Source organism: Anolis carolinensis, chromosome 2 (genome assembly GCF_035594765.1).
Source record: "Anolis carolinensis isolate JA03-04 chromosome 2, rAnoCar3.1.pri, whole genome shotgun sequence".
Taxonomy (NCBI): domain Eukaryota; kingdom Metazoa; phylum Chordata; class Lepidosauria; order Squamata; family Dactyloidae; genus Anolis; species Anolis carolinensis.
The window spans coordinates 140,213,965-140,236,523 of NC_085842.1; the positions used below are offsets into that span (position 1 = coordinate 140,213,965).

At 38.0% G+C, this 22,559-nt stretch overlaps 2 protein-coding genes across 8 annotated transcripts in view; one reads left to right on the top strand and one right to left on the bottom strand.

The window, feature by feature from the left end:
• The window catches only part of map2k4 (mitogen-activated protein kinase kinase 4), a 56,240-nt gene extending 33,881 nt beyond the window's left edge, over positions 1 to 22,359 (top strand). For all 7 annotated transcript variants that reach the window (XM_062970679.1, XM_008104315.3, XM_008104317.3 and 4 more), the window contains 8 exons: positions 1,696 to 1,815; positions 4,760 to 4,879; positions 5,487 to 5,538; positions 11,053 to 11,180; positions 13,564 to 13,641; positions 16,713 to 16,861; positions 18,929 to 18,974; positions 20,119 to 22,359. In XM_062970679.1, coding sequence (XP_062826749.1) covers positions 1,696 to 1,815; positions 4,760 to 4,879; positions 5,487 to 5,538; positions 11,053 to 11,180; positions 13,564 to 13,641; positions 16,713 to 16,861; positions 18,929 to 18,974; positions 20,119 to 20,232 — 807 coding nt within the window. In that variant the 3' untranslated portion in view covers positions 20,233 to 22,359. The remainder of the gene's footprint in view (positions 1 to 1,695; positions 1,816 to 4,759; positions 4,880 to 5,486; positions 5,539 to 11,052; positions 11,181 to 13,563; positions 13,642 to 16,712; positions 16,862 to 18,928; positions 18,975 to 20,118) is intronic.
• LOC103277815 (small ribosomal subunit protein eS4) lies at positions 1,935 to 2,920 on the bottom strand. Its single transcript, XM_062974290.1, has 2 exons — positions 2,869 to 2,920; positions 1,935 to 2,447 (listed from the first exon to the last, which is right to left on the bottom strand). The coding sequence occupies exons 1-2, from the start codon at positions 2,918 to 2,920 to the stop codon at positions 1,954 to 1,956; spliced, it is 546 nt and encodes a 181-aa protein (XP_062830360.1). The 3' UTR covers positions 1,935 to 1,953.
• Positions 22,360 to 22,559: the final 200 nt, after the last annotated feature.

Genomic DNA, 22,559 nt, shown 5'->3' on the forward strand with positions numbered 1-22,559 from the left:
TGATGATATAGCAAATTGTTTTCACATAATATTTATTTATTTATTTATTTATTTAATACATTTATATCCCACCCTTCTCACCCCGAAGGGGGCTCAGAGCAGCTTACAAATGAAATTTACATACAATATTATATTATTAGTATAGCACAATACTGGCAATAAATTACCATATTGTACTATATCTATATATTGTAATATTATTAATAATATTACATTTAATATATAATATATAATTAATATCATTATATTGTATTATTAGTATTATATTGTATTACAAAATAATATTAATATTATATGCATATACTTCTATTCATTGTGACACAAAATCCTCGACACATCTGTATGAAATAATGTTATGTATGGGACAATATTACATTAGCGTTATAAAGCGGAGGCACCCATTTCCCTATTATTTGGCTGCCACCTGCAGAATTCTGGGGCATATAGTTTAGGAAAGTCAGGACCTCTCTGGCTGAGAATTCCAAAGGCTCATTGCCCGAAGCTACAAGTCCCAGGATTCCGCAGGAGCAAACCTGGCAATAGGAAAATGGATACCTCCACTTTAAAACACAAATGTGGTATCACCCTTAATCAAGGAACAAATAGCATCCTTATCTCCGTTGGGTGACATTTCTTTGCCAAGCTGCTTAATTATTTTTATTATTATATTTTCAGTTTGCTTATTTACAATATTATTGAAAGTTTTGCATGAATTGCTATGCACTCAGAGAAAGAGGATTTATTTATCTTAAGGGCTTATACATATTGAAGAGATGAAATAGCAAAGTGATAAAAATGGATGTTACACAGGCGTAACTGCAGAGGGTGCTGCCAGCCAAGATAAAACTGCAGGGGCAGCCAGTGCCTTCACTTTTATTATCTCTCAGACTTTTGCAAACTCTTTCCAGATCACACACACGCATACACACACTACTGAAGAATAGATATCTAGATGATGGTTTACAATGAGGTTTAAAGGAAGGTAATTACAATGTATACATTTGACTTGTTTTTCTTAATGAGAAATATAGATATCCAGTGTTCTTGACTCTATAGAAGGAATAATTCAATATGCTTTGTATTTAACAAGTTTCTTTCCCAGTCCTGTTAAAGGGATCTGTGATTAGAATATATAAGATTGCAAATTCAGTGAAGTCTCAGCAGTTCACATTTCCACTACTGTGTTCAGTGTTGCTATGGCTTGTGGCTGACTTGATGCTCTCGTTCTTTAGTGGAGTATATAATGACCTCTGCACAACCACTATAAAGAGGGGTCAACATTAGGACTGACTAGCTGCATAATTGGCATTTTCACTGTATTGGGTTACTAATTTTATGTCAATTGATGGATGTTGGAATTTCTTTTTCTTTCAGGTAACATGGAAATTAGAAACCAGATAATTATGTCATAAGAGAATATCTCATGAAATTATTCACCAGGCATCATCATACTACTATGTGTAGCATTTTACTACTAATAATATCACCTTCGTGTGTTGTTTCTATCATTTTTGGGCATTGTTTGTGCATAATTGTTATTATAAAGTGTTCAACTTGATTATTTTAAAACAATTGATTTGTAAACTGACAAGCTAAGATTTCCTTCTAGTAAAGAATCTTTGTTTGATACCATGAAAACCTGTCTAGGGATGAGTTCTTTTCAATTAATGATAGTATCTCTTCCTCTTATTTCAGAGAATTCGGTCAACAGTGGATGAAAAGGAACAGAAACAGCTTTTAATGGATCTGGACGTAGTTATGCGAAGCAGTGACTGCCCATATATTGTTCAGTTTTATGGAGCACTATTCAGAGAGGTAGGCACTTAGAAATAGTTCAGTTTGTAATAAATGATATTTAAAACATTTCTGGATTTTTTTTTCAAATTTGGAAAAGGTTTTATTAGCCAAAAAAAAAAGGAAACTCTGGTAGGGTTCTGCACCTGCACTTGGGGCTTAGCCGCTGCTCTGCTTGGTTGCCTTCCTCTTGTCTCTCTCTTCGGCAATGGTGAGGCGGATGCCCTCCCCTTGGGGCAGGGAGATCCATGGCTTGTTGCCCTTTCCAATGACAAAGATGTTGGACAGCTGGGTGGCAAAGCTGTTGTTGTTGGCATCCTTCACGTGGACCACATCAAAGGAGCCAGGGTTCCGCTCCCGGTTGATGATGACCCCAATGTAGCCCAAGTTGGCTCCATCGGTCACCATGCAGAGATTGCCTGTGTCAAACTTGATGAAGTCTGTGATCTTGCCCATTTCCATGTTGATCTGGATGGTGTCGTTCACCTTGATGAGGGGGTCTAGGTAGCAGATGGTCCAGGCATCATGTGTGACCAGGTGCGGGATGCCCTTGGTTCCCACAAAGATCTTCCTGATCTTGCGTAGCTTGTACTTGGCAGCTGGATAAGCTGACAGACATCTTTGCCCCCCGACCCTCCACCGGGCCCCACAAGCTGAGGGAATGCCTGCCACTCATCATCTTCCTCAGGAACAGGCTGAAGTATTCCCTGACTGGGGACAAGGTGAAGAAGATCTGCATGCAGCACTTCATCAAGATCGACGGCAAAGTTCATACGAACATCACCTACCCTGCTGGCTTCATGGATGTAATCAGCATTGAGAAGACTGGTGAACACTTCCGCCTGGTGTATGACACCAAGAGCTGCTTTGCAGTTCCCCGGATTATGCCAGAAGAGGCCAAATACATTTCTGGATTTTTATGGGTTAAGAATGTATTAATGAAAGAAGCAGAATGTGGCATTATTCTGGGTGAACTAGCTTGGTGACCAGGCTGTTAGTGTAGAAAATGTTATTCATATAACATTGATTTTTAAGATAGCTACGAAATGCACAACTTTCCCTATATGTACCTGCCTGAAAAGGAGATATGCAAGAGGTCAGCCAGGTCTTCTTTGTTGGTCTCCATTGTAATACTAGGTAAGAATGCAGGAAAGGAGCTTCTCAGTATGGTATTGTTATTGCCAAATGAGGTCCTTCTGGAAGTCCAGTTGACGCCAATGCGGGTTTCATATACAGTAGAGTCTCACTAATCCAAGCCTCGCTTATCCAAGCCTCTGGATAATCCAAGCCATTTTTGTAGTCAATGTTTCCAATATATCGTGATATTTTGGTGCTAAATTCATAAATACAGTAATTACAACATAACTTTACTGTGTATTGAACTACTTTTTCTGTCAAATTTGTTGTATAACATGAAGTTTTGGTGCTTAATTTGTAAAATCATAACCTAATTTGATGTTTAATAGGCTTTTCCTTGATCAGTCCTTATAATCCAAGATATTCGCTTATCCAAGCTTCTGCTGGCCCGTTTAGCTTGGATTAGTGAGACTCTACTGTAAGTGCTAAGTAAAAACATGACTGTTTGTTGAAACTTTGCCAGCATAACTAACTTATTTCAAGATGTTTATGAATGTTGTTTTCAATATTAAATTATTTCATTTGTTTTTATTCTCTTTAAAATGTTATTGCTTTAAATTATTTAGCCATTTAAATTGTTTTTATTTGTACACTGCCTCAATAATCTTGCAAAACAGAATGGAGTATAAATATTTTAATCAGTAAATAATGCATAAATACAAGAGTGAATAAAAATTATCCGCACTCTAGTTATATTAAAATTTCTGTAGCCGCACTGTCTTATCTGTGCTTTCTGTACAAGGTTGCCATCTCCCCAGTCACTGCTGTGCAGTTTTGAAAGTGTTACGTCAGTTTGCTTGCAACTGCAGTAAAAGAAAAAAATGTTTTTTGTGTTTATTGAAGACTATGTGTACAGGATACAGCATTTTTTTGCAAGGACTTCTATCCAAGGACATTGTGTTCTTGCATGACAATGCATGTCCTTACACTACTGCCCATACTGTTGACACTCTCAGAAACTTCATTTTGAAGTATTAAAGCATCCTCGCTATAGTCCTGATCATGTCTAATTGGGCTGTCACTTGTTTGGTCCCCTGAAAGAAGCCCTATGAAAACAAAGGTTCATGTCTGATGAAGAGGTGAAGACAGAGTGCATTTGTGGATTGCAGATCAGCCTAAAACAGCACTTAATAAGGGAATACAAAAGTTTGTTGACATATGGACAAAGTGTTTTGAAAAACAGGGAGATTGTGTCAAAAATGATGTATTTGTCTTTCCTGAGAGTTAATTATAATAAATTGTGGATTCAGAGTGCAGATAATTTTTGACTCGTCTTGTAAATACTTCATTTCAAAGGTTGTCAAAAAGGATGATTATAGTTTTCTGCTCTCCTCTGTTTTACAAGCTTTCTGACTTTCACATTTCAATTCTTCCTCCTTTTTGGAAAGATCTGAAATTGGAAAACATAGCTCTTGTTCTCTCTGTCTGTCTGTCTGTTTGTCTCTCACACATGCAGACATAGACATTTTGTCCTCTCATCAACACTATGAGATAATCATTTAGACTGAAGCCCTGCTTTGGTATTACCTACTCTGGTATCTTCATTATGAGAGTGACAGTATGTTCTATTTTACACCAACTGCCATTTGACAAAAGAGGAAGCAGAAAGTATTTTTGTATAACAATTGTTCACTCTAAATTGTATACTAAATATTCTACTTTCTCCATCTCAGAAAGGCAGGATTAGTAGATATGTTTTCTGTAAAAGATTATCTTTCCAGCTTGCAATTTCCATCAAAACACAAAAAGATCTGTGTGCTGAGTGTCTCGTATATGTTTACATCAATTTCACAACAGCACTAATAAAACCCTTTCATTTCTCTTTTAGGGTGACTGTTGGATCTGTATGGAGCTCATGTCTACCTCGTTTGATAAATTTTACAAATATGTATATAGTGTATTAGATGACATTATTCCAGAAGAAATTCTAGGCAAAATCACTTTAGCTGTAAGTTTTCTTCCTGATTTATTGCTGGCCTTTTTATGCACAGTTCTGCTTTGCTTTCTTAATCCATGTTGTAGAAAGGAGTGAATTTATTTAGTTGCTGTTAAAATGTAACTGCAATCCTATGTCTTTCAAATATTTTCATCTGGTCCATTGAAATACTCAGGAGACTTAAACAATATTTTTGTTGCCTTTTGTTTGTATTAGCTACACTGCAAAATTTGTTTATTTACAGTATTTCTGTATCACCTCTCAATACACAAAGGCTCCTGAACACATAAACCAGTTAAAATGTTGTAAAGCACATTAAAGTACACTTCAAAAATCCTGAAAACAATCTAAAATGGTCCTAAAATCCAGTTTTGAGCAGTTGTGACAGCACTTTCAAATTCTGAATGCCATGTGGACCAGGATTGTTTTGGCTTCCCACCAGAAGCTTTAAAAAGGGCCACCCTAACTTCCTTGGCTACTAAATGTTTGAGTGAATATTTTACCATTTCTGCTTTATTAGTTTCCTAGGATGAATCTAGCTTAATATTTAAGAGTTTTTACTACTGTGAAAAGAAATTCTATTTATTTTCTTTCATAAACTGTTTTGCTTTTCTTTTAGACTGTGAAAGCACTAAACCACTTAAAAGAAAACTTGAAAATCATTCACAGAGGTAAGTTTTGCCTTTTCTATAGAAATAACTTCTCTTCCTCTTAAAATTTTAAGTGTGGCTCTTTGTGGAATTTAATTAAGTCTTCTTAAAATAATGGAATCTCACCTTCTTTGCTTAATTAGAAACATTGATATTCTGGGCTAAAAGTTATAATCCTTGCTTTTGGGTTGCTTTTATCTTTTGCATTTGTCTCTTGTTTTATTGCTTATGTCATTGTTCCTGTTGTTAGCCTGGCTACTAATACTCCTATGACAGGAAAATCCCTTTAGCAGAAATGAATTACGGTTTCAGTATCCTCTGGGGTTTGGTTCCAGGACCCATTGTGCATACCACCATCCACAAATACTTAAGTCCCATTACATATAGTACTGTAGTAAAATGGCAAAAACATACTTTTTAATTGTTTATGGGGTAGGGGACAGAATATTTTCAAGTCATGGGTGGTCAAATCCATTGATGCAGAATATTTGGCTAAGAAGAGCTGAGTGAAACCAGTAATGACTGTAAAAGAGGCAGTCATCGCTTCTTTCCATTCTCCCTTCTCTGCAACTCTCCCCCCCCCCCCCAATCCTCAGGAATAAGGTGAGACTATGAAGGGAGGGGGGAAGCATCTTTTCTTCTCTTGCTCCAGCAGAATAATAATAATAAATAGTAACCTTATTGTTATATCTTGTCCTATCTCCCCAAAGGGACTTGGGCTAGCTTACATGGAGACCAAACCCGATAGATAGTACAGCAATAAAACTTTGACATAGAATACAATCCAATGACAACAAATTAATACATAAACACATATAAAATATCATAAAACATAAGCTGAACAATAACCAATCGCCAAGCGCAGTGGGCGTGTTCAGAATTGAGGCAGGGCAATAATGATGCATTTGCAATATATTGCAGGACCACTGGTAAGATGGGCCAGTAATAAAGTGCAGAGGCTGGGTATAAGGTGGAGGTAGAAGGACCCGTGCAAGTTCGTAGTAGAAGATGTGATCATGAAGATAGGCTGGACCCAAACAATTTAGAACTTTATATGTGATAACCAGCACCTGGAATTGGGACCGGAAATTTATCATCAGCCAGTGGAGTTGTTTTAATAGGGAGGTTGTCCACTCCCTATAATTCGCTCCCATTAACAACCTGGCCATCTCCCATTGTACTAATTGGAGTTTCTGGGCCATCTTCAAAGGCAGCCCCACGTAGAGTGCATTGCAGTAATCCAGTCTGGAGGTAACTAAGGCATGGACCACCATGGTCAAGTCAGGCTTCTTGAGGTACGGTCGCAGTTGGCGCACAAGTTTTAACTGTGCAAAGGCCTTCCCAGCCACCACCGACACCTGAGCTTCAAGTGTTAGCGCTTAATCCAGGAGGACCCCCAAACTGCAGACCTGTGACTTCAGGGCGGAGTGTAACCCCATCAAGCACAGCAACCATTGGATCAGAGTTTCTTCTGTGAATGAAAGGAGCTCTTCCATTGGTGGAAGAGACATTAGTATCCAATCTAAATTTTTACAATTTATTTTTGCAATTTTAAACTGTTACTAGCAATCTTGAGTGAGGTAATTGGTGATGGAAGGGTAGAGTACACGTAAGCATATTTTATAAAATGTCATAAATGATGGTTCCATTGTAGCACTAGCAACATAAGCATGTTGGTTTAGAATTTCCACAAATTTTAGGGGGACTTAAGAATGCACTCAGGATTGCTGAGTAGGTTTTAGAAAAGGTTAAGTAATGTTGAATTGCAAATATTTTACTGAGATTGCTTTCCTGTATCCGATTTTTTAAAAACCTTTTTGCAAAGTAAACATAAATAGAAATATTGGAGTGAGAATCAAATATATTTCCATCCTTTCCCCTTTGGGACCTTTGGGCTATGAAAGAGATCTTAATCTTCTAGGATTAAAAAGAGTAATAGATTGCAATCTTAGCCCTTTAACTCTTTTAACTCTTTTGAATTCAGGGTTCTAGCATAAATTGTAGATAAACCGGAGAGACCAATGAAACTTTCATTGTCCTGTTGTTAAATTAGGCTAGGCTTCAGCTGGGCCTTCAGGAGGCTATCTGGTTTTCCCTTCTCCCCTCCACACGGCTCTCTGCTTTGGAGAATTTGCTATTTGAGCTGATACTGAAAATGTTTGATCCATTTTGATCCCAGTTTTGGTGCCTGCAATCAGATTCACAATTTAAACTAATATTCTATCCCATTTTATCTGAATTGATAAGTCAAAAGTAGCATCCAGTCACTGCTGAAATTTGCACTGTTTCTACTTTTTTGTGGTATGGTTTTAACTGATGCTCGTCTTCTGAAAGTGTCTATATGGAAAGGAAAGTGAGGTCATGCTTTTTGTTAGTTGACCACTGTAAAGGACAGAGTGACTTTGTAAAGAGCCAGTGTTTTTTTCAAGCTGAGGCCCCTAAATTTTGAAAAAGTGTTTGTGTTGCAGAAATTATTTATTTACTTATTTTTTTATTTATTGCTTTTCTCCTGAATTGAGACTCAAAGCGGCACATGACATGTGAACAAACATTACACAACTTAAAAATAATCAACTAAATACAGTATCTCTAATAGAGAAAATTATAGCAATAAAATTATATTATAAAACCATGACATACAGTGGGGGGGGGGGGATATTTAGTCAGATACCAATTGTACAAGTTCTCCCACTTAAAAACATGAGAGAGGCCTGTAATTGACATCATAGGTAGACCTCAACTATGAGAGACAACATGAAAAAACACATCCAGAAAATCACATTGTTTGATTTTTCATGAATGTATTTGCAAATTATAGTGGAAAATGAATATTTGGTCACCTACAAACAAGCAAGATCTCTGGGTCTCACAGACCTGTAACTTCTTCTTGAAGAGGCTCCTCTGTTCTCCACTCATTACCTGTAGTAATGGCACCTATTAGAAGTTGTTATCAGTATAAAAGACACCTATCCACAACCTCAAGAAGTCACACTCCAAACTTCACTATGGCGAAGATCAAAGATCTGTCGAAGGACGCCAGAAACAAAATTGTAGCCCTGCCACAGACTTGGAAGACTGAATCTACAATTGGCAAGCAGCTTGGTGTGAAGAAATCAACTGTGGGAACAATAATTAGAAAATGGAAGAGATACAAGACCACTGATAATCTCCCTCGATCTGGGGCTCCACGCAAGATCTCACCCCGTGGGGTCAAAATGATCACAAGAACGGTGAGCAAAAATCTCAGAACCACATGGGGGGACTTAGTGAATGATCTGCAGAGAGCTGGGACCAACGTCACAAAGGCTACCATCAGTAACACACTACGCTACCAGGGAATCAGATCCTACAGTGCCAGACGTGTCCCCCTGCTTAAACCAGTACATGTCTGGGCCTGACTGAAGTTTGCTAGAGAGCATTTGGTTGATCCAGAAGAGTATTGGGAGAATGTCATATGGTCAGATGAAACCAAAGTAGAACTGTTTGGCAGAAACAACTCATTGTATTTGGAGGAGAAATAATGCTGAGTTGCATCCAAATAACACCATACCTGCTGTGAAGCATGGGGGTGGCAACATCATGCTTTGGGGCTGTTTCTTTACAAAGGGACCAGGGCGGCTGATCCGTAGACATGAAAGAATGAATGGGGCCATGTATCGTGAGATTTTGAGTGCAAACCTTCCATCAGCAAGGGCACTGAAGATGAAACGTGGTTGGGTCTTTCAGCATGACAATGATCCTGAGCACACCACCAGGGCAACGAAGGAGTGGCTTCATAAGAAGCATTTTAAGGTCCTGGAGTGGCCTAACCAGTCTCCAGATCTCAACCTTATAAAAAAACCTTTGGAAGGAGTTGAACGTCCGTGTTGCCCAGCGACAGCCCCAAAACATCACTGCTCTTGAGCAGATGGAGGAATGGGCCAACATACCAGCAACAATGTGTGCCAACCTTGTGAGGAGTTACAGAAAACGTTTGATCTCTGTCATTGTCAATAAAAGGATATATAACAAAGTATTGAGATGAACTTTTGTTATGGACCAAATACTTATTTTCCACCATAATTTGCAAATAAATTTGTGAAAAATCAGACAATGTGATTTTCTGGGTGTGTTTTCTCATGTTGTCTCTCATAGTTGAGGTCTACCTATGATGTCAATTACAGGCCTCTCTCGTCTTTTTAAGTGGGAGAACTTGTACAATTGGTATTTGACTAAATACTTTCCCCCTCACTGTACATTATAAATAAACTGACAGAAACACTGTTTAAATATTCCAAGTTAAAACCCCATCTAGAAACCATTCCTTTGGCTGTAATCAAGTCCATTATCAAGTCCATTGCCGAAGGTCTACTATATATTTAGCAAATTGCATACAAAGATCTGGTGTTTTTCATGCTAATGATCTCCTTCAGGGAAGGCCTGTTTTCATAGCAGGGAGGGAGCCGTTCTAACCTCTTTAGGAAGGGAGTTCCAGAGCTGTGTGGCTACCACCTAAAAGGCTCTCTCTCTCTCTCATTCCCACCAATCTTACTAGAGATGATGGTGGGACCAAGAGTAGGTCCTCTCCTGAGGACCTCAGGGCTCATGTGGGTTTGGAGGAGATGCAGTCAACTAAGTAAGCTGGGCCCAAATTGATCAAGAGTACTTCTGTTTTGTTAGGATTCAATTTCAATTTATTCATCCTCATCCAGACCATCACAATTGACGGACACCGGTTCAGGTTCAGGAAGCATCCTTGGTGTTTGGTAGAAAAGAGTGGTAGAGTTGGGCGTCATCTGCGTACAGATGGCACCGAACTCCAAAGCTCCAGATGATCTCCCCTTGCAGTTTTATGTAGATTTAGAAAGAAAGCATAGTGGTGGGGAGGGGTCCAACCTTGCCTCCCATCAGAGATAATTGCACACATTGGAAGCAGCCACCAAGGAGGTTCTTTCACATGTTGTCACCTGTTTTACTCGTGGTAAGGTGGGTTTTAAGAAAAATATGTCACCTGAAAAATTTAAAACTCAGGCAGAATTCTATAGAAGAATCATAGCTCTTTCTATAAACTAGCAGCAGGAAAGAGAACCTATTTATTATCCAAAACCTTCTTTGTGAACTAAGTTATTTAGTCTTCTATATGATCATTTTGATATACTGATATACTTATTAGTTCTCTCAGGATGGGACTGATATTGGTCAACATGCCAATTTATATGGTGCAGTTCGGCTTCTGGCCCTTTTGCTAGAAGGAAATAAAGCAAGATGGAAAGGGACATTATTCATCCAGCCTCACTCTTAAACTGTTTTGCAGCTTAAAATAATGGGATTGGGTGATCCAGTCACCAATCTCTGGTGGAACTGACCCTGAAATCTAAGTGTCAGATAAAAGCAATTGTTCTTACAATATGCTCTTGATGAAGAATTTTTAGCCCTATTTCTGTCTTCAATTCTCATTTTGTTTCTTGTAGCTATGTAGCTTCCAGCTGTTTGAAAGTGAAGAACACTGCGGCTTACCTATTTAGATGTGTGTCTGCTTCTTTACATCCTTTGCAGATATTAAACCTTCCAATATTCTTCTGGACAGAAATGGAAATATTAAACTCTGTGATTTCGGCATCAGCGGACAACTTGTAGACTCTATTGCCAAAACCAGAGATGCAGGGTGTCGGCCGTACATGGCAGTAAGTGGGTTTTGAAAATTTACATGTGATGGAAGGAGGTGAGAAACGGAATGAGATCCTTTCCTTCATTCTCCCTGTTGTGCAGAAAAATGAAATATTCAGGACTAGCAGTCTAAACCAACCTACAGCTAGGTACCATTAAGTGTAGATCCAAACCAATAATCCTCTTGATGACATTAGAGTAGACAAAGAGTCTTCAAGTTAGTGAACCCAACAGGGTTTGGTCATCCTGATGTCTGTCTTCTAACATGGAGACAGATGCAAGGGATAGAGCAGGCTCTCTTGCTGCTTGAAGCAGGGACAGAAGTGCTACTGGTATCATCCTCAATCATCATCATTCCTTACTACTATCGTTTCTCCATGTGCCCTCCCATCTCACTCTTCTTATTCCCTCCTTCCTGCTCTCCCCTGCTTTGTCTTGCCACCCATTGCCATTTGAGAAAATCAGGGCACAAACTGACTGGCAGTGCTCTCCCCAGGACTGCTTGGGCCTCAAATACTCTGAGTATTTTTGTAGTCCAGTACTACAGCCAGGTGCTCTTGGAGATTGCATGTGTCAGCAGCACCCATATTCTTGCATTATATAGCCACTGATTTACCTATCCTGGTGTAGTGCATAACTGCAAGAGAAGAAATGATGTGGGCAGAATGACCATGAAGGAAGAAGCAAGGTATTGGGGAAATAGGGTGCAGGAAGCTGGCAGATTTTTCTCTGCCTTCCCTTGTCATTAATACACAACTCTGGAAAGAGAACTGCTAATTTAGTGCACTGATTGAATTCTAGTCACAGTTCCCCAGGGCCCCCTGCCTGCAAGGCCTGACTCCTTAGATCAGTAGTTCACAACCTGTTGGTTTTCAGATATTTTTGCCTTCAACTCCCAGAAATCCCAACAGTTGGTAAACTGGGATTTCTGGGAGTTGTAGACAAAAACACCTGGGGACCCACAGATTGAGAACCACTGCCTTAGATCAAGGCCATTGGTTCTGTGCTGGCTCTAGAGAGGGAGGCTCTCCACATCAGCGTCAAGTGAGGCAAAGGGAACAGTATAATCCTAACACTTCTTTATCTGAAAAAGTCACTTCTCTTTGCCTGACAGACTGAATGTGTAAATATTGCGTGTTAGAAAATACCTTTGGGGCAGAGATTTTTCAATGTCTCTTCAAATTATAAAAACAAAGATAACATTGTAGGAAACATGAAATGCAATACTGCCAGTAGAAAAGTCATAGAGCAGTTGTAACCAATGCAGTGTTACGGTGATGAATCTGTGTCGGTGATGGGAATTACAAGACTTTCCAGATCTTCTTGGACTGTTAACATGTATTTTCTGTAGCCCCATGGCTTTCTTGAGGAAAGATTCAGAAGCATTCCCCCTTCCCTGAGCACTGGCATTTAGATGGTTGTTTTATAAGAGAAGTGAATAAGATCCTTTGTCTCTAACCAATGCCTTTCCTAGATAGAAAATAAGCACAGATGTATCAAAATTGGTTTGTATAATCCACAGAGAGCCCTGAATATGAGTTACGCAGTTGATTTCAGTACCATATATTCTCAGCTATAAGTCACCCCTATGGATAAGTCTGGGGCAAAATTGAGACCCAATATTCCATCAATTTCTATGATCTATGACTTAGTCTAGGATAAACCAGGGGCCAGTAACAAACAAATAATTTATTCTCTTGCAAACATGCTTTGAGGAACCATATTTAGGAAAAACTAACAAGAATGACAGAATCTGTTTATTTGAGGGCTTACCATTGTGTGTGTGTGGGTGGGGGGGAAGAGAAATTGCATTGCTGATCTTAAAATGTCTGTATCTGTACACATGAAAAACAGAATGGGAGTGTGCACTGGATTAAAGTGTGGGATGAGAAGAGCAAGTAAAGAAACTTGCCTTTACTTGGGACCCATTACAAAAGGCAATTTTAAGAACAGAGGCATGAAGGCCCTCTTGACATGGCAAGGTATGAAAGTAGTCCTCCCCCCATTACTCCCTTGTCCAAACTGGCATGGAAGACTTGTTATTTATTTATTCTGGAATGGTACTTCTGCGACTGAAGAAGAAGAGATAGAAGGAGAGGATGTGTAAGACACTGGGCTGGCCCTCATTACTCTAGCTGTTGTTACTCCGCTCCACCTCAACCTCCCAAATTAGCAAATAGTATTGATTGAGCCACTGGATTCAGCCATTGTGGATTGAGCCATTGGAGTCATCTGTTTCAGCATTGACTCATGGATAAGTCAACCCAAATTTTTAAACTATGTTTAAACAACAGTTCTCAACTTATAGTTGATTATATAGGGTTGCAAAAGGGGCTAACATTTCTTGCTCTTTGTTCTCTTTCCTCCATATGTGACTGGTTTTTGTTGTCTTATTTTTAGCCAGAAAGGATAGACCCCAGTGCATCCAGGCAAGGTTACGATGTCCGCTCCGATGTCTGGAGCTTAGGGATTACATTGGTGAGTAAAAGGCACTGAGCACAAAATTTGGAAATCTTAAGGGAAAAGGGTTTGTAGACATCTATGCTTGCACAGCCTGCCTCAATGCTAGGCCTGCTCCTGCTTTTTTATGGCAGTGTTTTGGTTTCCTTGTGTCCATTATGTGAACAGTGAGTTTGCTCTCTCACCAGTGGGGCAACCATGCTGCTGAACCTGGGGAGAAGAAGAAATGTATTCTAGAGTAGGGAATCATGCCTTTGCTCTTCCTTCCCTTCTCACTAATACACATAGTCATCCTAGGTTTGGTCCAATCAGAGAAACAGTTTAGCATGATTAGAGGAAGTCATGCCTGTCCTCTGTTGTGACAAAAGCTTTGAAGTTTGGTTATTTAACCTGACCCTGCTCAAGGTTAGGGCCAACTTGAAGGGACTGGTTAGTACTCCTGCCACCTTATTTGCCACCATTTTCCCAGAACCGCTTCAGCTTCCAAACCCAGTATATATTGTAGAGCAACATAGAGGGTTTCTGTGCAAAGAAGGATGGCATATATAGCTAGTTCACCTGGCATTTCTTTTTGGACACACATATGTATGTACATATTTATCTCAGGCAAGGTGTCAAACTTATTTTTAGTAGGGCCACATCAAACTTATGGTTGCCTTCAAAGAGCTGTTGAATCCATGGCAGAGAATTTGTAGATACAGAGGGCCAGCAATATTTTTTTTCTTTGTGGTTGGTGCTCTTTGTTTTATGCCAGTTTGGGTCCCAAGATGTTATTGAATGGGCTAGCGATAATTGGAGTTGCAACCCAACAGCACTTATGGCTCTGAAACTGGGGAAAGATTAAAGAACATTTTAAAGTCAGACATCATGTTCACAAGCCTTATATCTAAATTCAGGCCTCACTATCCTAATTAAACAGGACAAATTGGAATAAACTTTCAGGTATTACTGTATCAGAACTCCCATCAGCTCTAGTCATGATGTCTAATGATGAGAAATACAGGAGTTGTAGTCAAACATCTGGAGTGCCAGAAAAAATGACATCGTAGGCTGGATTTGGTCCACAGACATGGTTTGACACATGTGGTTTAAGGAAAGGCTGTTAGTATCAGTCACAGTGATTGGCCTGGGGTCTCTAGTTGCTTATGCTTCCCAGTCCATGCCATGTGCATGGACCCAGTCAACAAAGAGAGGGGTGGGCTAGTATTTTCTGCATACATGCAAAAAACTTTGTTTCTTGAAAATAAGGAGAGCAGGAAGTATTTTCACGAAAGCCAGAAACTTTTTTTTTTTGCATTTTTCCATCTAGGTCAGTGATTCTCAACCTGTGGGTCCCCAGATGTTTTGGCCTTCAAAACCCAGAAATCCTAACAACTGGTAAACTGGCTGGGGTTTCTAGGAGTTGTAGGCCAAAACACCTGGGGACCCACACTGATCTAGATCATGGAGAAAACAAACATTCATAATGCCGAGTCATAAGAAAGGAGAGAAAGTAATTGCAGGGCTACCATTTTCAGAAACCAACTTTATTGCAAAGAATTTCCCCTATTGCTCCTCCCTGTTGCACACTTAAAGCCAATTGCAATGGCTTCAGTTCTATGAATGCAAATTTGTTCCACATGATAGTTACATGACTATCTAATGATGTTTTGAAAAATGAAAAAGTAATGCAGAAATAACTGAAATGTCCAACCAGTAAAAATACATAGATTACTGGTATTACTGGTACCAGCAGTGAGAGAACATCTAGAAAGAAAATAAAGGATTGATTTCCAGGTGATACAAATATATTTTAGAGTATAACCTGGAAGATAATCAAATAAAAACAGTAATGGTTTTCTGGACCAAAGACTTAGGGAAAATATAGATTTGGAAAATTGGGAATACTAATGGAAAAAAGGATTTAAATTTTCAATAGCTGGGTCAGTTAGAGGAAAATATGTACAAAATGTTCTATAGAAGTTATATAACTCATGAATTAATGGCTAACATTTATAAAACCCAATGGGAAGAATATTCAAGATCCAAAATGCAGAAAGGCACCTGTAAGGAGGTAATTTTTTTGGAAAAGGGTTATGAAAGAAACAAATAAAATGATATCTAAAAAAGTTTAAGAAAAACCCAGAAATGTACCTATTAGGTTTATTTCAATAGAGAATTGGTAAAGAAAATGTAAAAAAATGCCCATATAGTTTTGTGGCAGTGAGAATTACCAAACCAGCATGGTGTCTTGAGTTGGTTTAAACAGCTGATTTTAAAGTTGATATGTATATTTATAGTTATTGTATATCCCGGCATGGAATGCTTTCCATATATATGTTGTGCTCCGCCCTGAGTCCCCTTCAGGGTGAGAAGGGCGGAATATAAATGTTTTAAATAAATAATAGCAAAATCTTGGAAGGGGGGAAAAGAACTACTTGTTAAAGATTAGAGAAGAAAATTAGTCAAGTATATTCAAACGGTGTGCCATGCAGTCATGCTAACCACATGATCTTGTAGATGTCTGTGGACAATACCGGCTCTTTGGCTTAGAAATGGAGATGAGCACCAACTCCCAGAGTTGCACACAACTAGACTTAATGTCAGGGGAAAACCTTTATCTTTACCTACCTATTCAATTGGCCAAGCTTTTCAGTGGCATTGGATGAAACAATGAAGAGTTCACTAGAAAATGGAGATTTGCCTTTGGGTATTTAAAAAAGAAGACAAACATTGATTTTGAAATAGCCACACAGGGAATGTATTAGTGTAATGATAAGGATAGATTTTTGATAGATTCTAGCTTCATATGATGGGGTGTCTGAAGTCTTGGGTGGTGGTTCACAGGTGGGAATGGGGAATGGGATTAGGGAATATTTGTATTTTGATTGATTTTTGAATTTTGTATATTGTTTTTTTTTTCACATAACACTATAAAATTTACAAACAACAAAAAACAAGCCAGAACTTCTCGATATATTCTTTTAAGGTATTCCTATGAGAATTCACTTCTTCATCAGTTTTCTGGAAGGGATGTGAAGTGTGGGCACTTCTCTTTGAACACTCTTTTGATTAGTTGAACCAATATTATTTCTATCTCTTTTGCATAGTATGAGCTGGCCACCGGACGGTTCCCCTATCCCAAATGGAATAGTGTATTTGATCAACTGACACAAGTAGTCAAAGGAGACCCACCTCAGCTGAGTAATTCAGATGAACGGGAGTTCTCCCACAGTTTTATAAACTTTGTCAACTTGTGGTGAGTATGCCTCATTCCAGATCTATAGTCAAATTCATGGTTCAGGCTGGGACCCCTCTTGCCCCCAATTGCTGGGTGTTTCGCATGTGGTTCAGGCAGTGATCTCCGAGAACGTCTGCCTTGCTGGGTGAAACACGTGTTTCCTCTCTGTCTCACAATGGAACAGCCAGTATCTGAAAACTGGTGGACATGACAACATTCAGAAAATACTTGCAACATTTGCATCCATCCCTAAGGCAAAAGCCTCTCTGGGGAGCTTAATTTATGGCTTATATTATACTTAAAACAAGCCCAAACTTAAAATGTAAGTATTTTATAATTGACAAGTTCAGAAAATTTTAGTCTTTATCTAGCTGAAAAGACCGCAAAAATAGAGCTGAATAAAATCCTGTCTTCTGAGAAGGTAGCGAGTGATGTGTCACCACTCTTTCTATATAGGTGGTTGGCAAAGAGGTTTGGGCCTGTCCTAGTCAAGAATATGGTGAAAACTCATTCTTGTCTTTCTATATCAGTGGTTCTCAACCTGTGGGTCCCCAGATGTTTTGGCCTTCAACTCCCAGAAATCCTAACAGCTGGTAAACTGGCTAGGATTTCTGGGAGTTGTAGGCCAAAACACCTGGGGACCCACAGGTTGAGAACCACTGTTCTATAACATGATTCAGAACATGATAGGCCCTATTGGAATAATCAAAGTCTGTTTTTTTAAAATCAATGTTATGAACACTTCATTTCTTATTTTTGTGTGAACTGGGATATGAACCAGGAGGCTGCACTTCACCTTAACTTCTTAATGCATTCAAAACGGCAACTATAATTAATATCTAGTGCCAAGGTAGAAGAAACAACTTTTCGTTATGGCTTCTTTTTCTAACTTATGTGATGCCACTAAGTATAGTTTCCTCATTTTGATGTCGGGGAACATATGGTTAATTGCAATTTCCTGATTTCTTTCCCAATTTGCAGGGAATATGCGAGAGACTCATTCCCATTTTGGCTTACATGATTTATTTATTTTTAAAGCTACTGAGTGGATTTGCTTCTACACATTTGATAATTGAAGTTGTAATTAATTGTTAATGCAGTTAGTGAACTTACTTTTGGTTTTTTAAAATGCATTTGGACTTCTGAGTTTATCTTTATCCTATCCTTTTATCATGAAAGTCTAAGGGCAGCAAAAAGATAAATATTTATAAGCAATTTGAAAAGTTCAAAATTACAGCTTTTAAGGCTAAAACTGTGCAAGTTTACAAGTAAATTAGGCCCCAAATTCTTTGAGTTGATGTTGTATAAAATAAAGTCCTGGTTTCAGCTGAGTAATTTATATCCTAAAAGGGGGAAGTTTAGGATTGGGTTTATAGGTCCAGAAAAGCAACTTATAACATTCACTCATATCTTTGTGTTCTATATTTCTTGATTTTTACTATGCTGTCAGCATAAACTGGGGCATCTAGTGAATTTTTTTGGAATATTCCATTTATAATGGATAAGATTTATTTTTGCACTGGCCTTGTACAGGAAAAGCAAATATTTTTTAAAAAGATTCTATGGAAGATACAGAGAATATTAAAATAAGCTTAAAAAAGAAAGAAAAACATATGGAATTTAAAGTCTACTCAGAGCTTAATTATATTGGCCTATTTATTTCTTATTTATTTCTCACAGTTATATCCCGCCCTTCTCACCCGAAGGGCCTACAAACTTAACGATCTCAAAGTATGAATGACTAGGCATATGCATCAATATAAACTGAGCAGAAGTATAATTAGCCAGAAATATACCTAGCTGTTACTATTCTATGTAATTCCTTTCTCCCTATTTTTCTTAACTTTTTAATCTTTTAAAATCATAATTTTAAAAGAACCATCTTGAGAATTCATACTAAATTTAGCATGCAAGTAGTCTATACAGAATTGCCTGAAAAGCCTTTGTAGACATTGATATACCAATGTATTATGCAGTATCATTACCAGGCTCTGAAAATTCACTTTACTGATAGTTTCTACAATTTACTTTCAGTTGTTTTTCAGTGATTTATTTTCTCTCTTACTGTCTTTCTGATATTTCTAGCCTTACAAAGGACGAGTCCAAACGGCCAAAGTATAAGGAGCTTCTGGTGAGTATGAATGGATGTCTCAGTCTGAAAAGTTTAGGATTAAGATATTAGGATTTCTGTCCTCCTCACATCTTACATGACTCATCATAATATATAATTAGTATTTAATTAATCTATAATTAAGTTTTATTTGATGATTATTATAAAAAGGGAGCATTGCTATAGTCCTCCTTTGTGGAATATGAGCTGCAAATAGTTAGGTTGAGTCTATCTTGCCATATTCTTAACGATTTTGTGTTTAGTCTTTTCAAAATTGCATTACAATGGTTCTGTATCCAGAAATTTCATTTTGTTGCATTCAATATAGAAATACATGGCATCTTTAATCTCTGCAGACTGTTTTGATTGTAGGATATATTTGCTTCACCCTGATTCACTCACAAAGTTTTAACAATGACTGTGCAGTGTCCTTACTCAAATTATATTTATTGTTAGACCTTTTGAACCTTGGTTCACAAGACAAGACAATACATTGAAACCTCTCAATGCTATGATTTGATTTCTACAAAGCAAAATGCATATATTTTAAATAGGAAATTTGACTCTGGATACTTATATTTAACACTGGCTATTAGAATAATAGAGTCATGGAGTTGGAAGAGTTGGCCATCCATTCCATCCCTATTCTGCCATGGAGGAAAAGCACAAAGTACCCCTGAGAGATGGCCATCCAGCCTCTACTTAAAACCTCCAGAGAAGAAGAATCCACCACACTTCCAGATAGCATGTTCCACTGCAAAACAGCTTTTGCCATCAGGAAGTTTACTGGGGGCACTAAGAATTCTACAATTGGCACTCAGTGTTTGAAATGTTAATATTAACATTTTAAATGATGTTTATGGATTAAGACACAGGGATATGATAGGAATATTAGCTGAAGTGTGAAAACCAGAATCCCATCCTTCACAACTGCATTTGGCACTTAAATGTCTGCCACTTCCTGCTGCTTGTAGATGCTACATATAGTGGTCTAGTAATTCCTATACCCAGCCATGTATCTGCATGCTGATGTGCATGATTTTTGTGGTGGTCCATATTAGTCATTAATTCAGTTGAGCAGCTCATCGATTGCAAGGTATTAGCTACACAAAAGAACGGATGCATCCAAAAGATGTAATAATTTTGTGGTTTCTTCTGTTTCCAGAAACATCCCTTCATTCTAATGTATGAGGAGCGAACGGTAGATGTTGCGTGCTATGTTTGTAAAATCCTGGATCAAATGCCAGCAACTCCCAGCTCTCCCATGTATGTTGATTGATACTGCTGCTACATCAGAACTCTAGGGCAAAGTGCTGAGAGCGAAATGTACAGAACCTTCACCCCCCATATTGCAGTGTTTTAATGCTCGTCCAGACACCATGTGCAATAATGTTGGTGTTTTTCTTCCATTCTGTCTGTATATTATTATCACTTAAAAAGTGCATCCATGTAATATCTGATCACACACAGTGTTAGTGTCAGTCAAAGAGAGACGTCATTTTGCTCTTTTTGTGGACATATTCATGAAATGTGGAAATAATAACCTTTTATTTGTTGACCATGATTGGATAAGACCTAGAAGTTGTTTTCTAGATTCAGAGACTTCTCAGCAGCTACTGGAATGATTTTCTTCTCTCAAACTCTTCCAATTATTACAGATAACTTAAAAGAAAGGAAGTTAGGCATTGGTTTGTCTGATTCTGAACATAAAGAAACTCTGCCTGGGAAAAGAAGAACTTGTGCAGCCAAATGAGCTACTTTTAACTTCTGGTGCCAGAAAAAGGCAAACAGGGGATAATATATAAATATATATAAATATATATATTTTCTTCACGAAGTGCAATAGATTGATTGATTTGAAGTTCTGTTTTTCAGTCACAGTCTATGTTTTAAAGACAGTGTGGTTCAGCAGAACTTCCATGTTTTTGGGGAGGTGTGGGCAGAAGATGCGATCATGTAAAATGGACTATGTTATTACCAAAAATATAAATAAATAAAACAAAAGACATGCATTGAAAGAGGCTAACAGTTAAAACTCGTGAGAGATGGAAAATACTGTATTCTTTCATTTTCCAAGTAAGCCATTTGATAGAACTAGGTGTCCTGAAAATTGTTACCTGGTGAGGTAAGACTTTGACCTGAGGAAATATTAAACTACTCAATTGAATTTAACTGGCTTATGACCCCTGATTTCTAATTTTGTAATTCTTGTTAACTGGCTAAACTTCTACATTTCAAAATGCACTGGACAACCTGATGTTGTTAAGAGCCATGTTACATTATTAATCCATAAATATTTATAATTCACTTCCATTAAATGTTGTTCTCCAAATGCATAATCTAGACTCCTCACACAGAGTTCTCGGTGTGCTTTGGATCTTCTTCATATTCTGATAACTGCTATCAGATCAAATACGTTGAATAGTTTGAGTCCCAAAACAATCATAAGGATGCTAAATATGTTGAATATAATTTATGGATGAATTAAGACCCTCTGTAAATGTTTATTTTTTATCAGAGGAATTGCCAAACAAAATAATAAATGAGAGAACTGAAATGTTAAATCATTCAAAAGTATTTGTCTGAAAGAAAAACTGTAGAAATTGTATTGCCAGATCAAGGAGGAAAATCTTTAAACAATTATTAGTGTTTGGGTCACCCAGTGAAAAATTAACTTGTAATAAAAGGAAGAGGAAGTGGATGTGCACTTGGAATAACCCAAAGCTCCTTGGAGTGCCATAGTCTTACATGTAAGACTATGTATGACTCGGTCAGTAAAATAAGTGATAAGACATCATTTCTGTAACCAGGTAACTCACATCTAGCTTATCAACTGGTTGATAGGCTCTTACAGAAAAACTATCAATGCAACATGATCAACTGGATGGGAATCAGTTATGAGTTTCCCAACAGCGTGATTTCTTCCTTGTAACCCCCTTATGGGGCGGGCAACTAGCCTAGTCTGGAGACTTCCAACCTGCACATGCCAAACTCCTGGTGGTTATTCCTTTTCTCTGCCAAAACCCTGGATAGTCTCGATAGCTGTATCTTCTTTCCCATTCAACTCTAATGTATTTTGGTAGAGCACTTCCATTCAGTCAACCAGGAAATGGAGTTAGCTTCCCTTTAAGGCTTAATCGATGACTAAGATGAAGATGGACAATTCTAGCATCATCATAGATTGTTATAATATACTCTTTAAGGGTGCAACATTTATATTACAGTGTATGTTTATAAAGATGTATAGTGTTCAGAAGCTGTGAAAATAGTGTAAGAACTGTACATTGTGAGCTCTGGTTAATTTTTTTTCTTGTACCATAGAAAAATGTATAAAAGTTTATTGAGAAGCTGATGTGCAGGGATATTGCCTTATCATCTGTAAGTAAAATGGAGTTTGACAACTTGATGACTTCTAACAGCTTCCAAATATTTTATCTTTTCTGATTTCATGTCTTCCTCTTCCATCTGAAATAATCTGCATGGTATCGGAAGTGTTAATAATTCTATTTTTTCCTTGCCTTCAGGCCAGTCATAATGAATTGAGGATGTGATTATGACCTGGCTATTAGGCCAGACACATGATGGGGAGATCAATAAATGCAAATT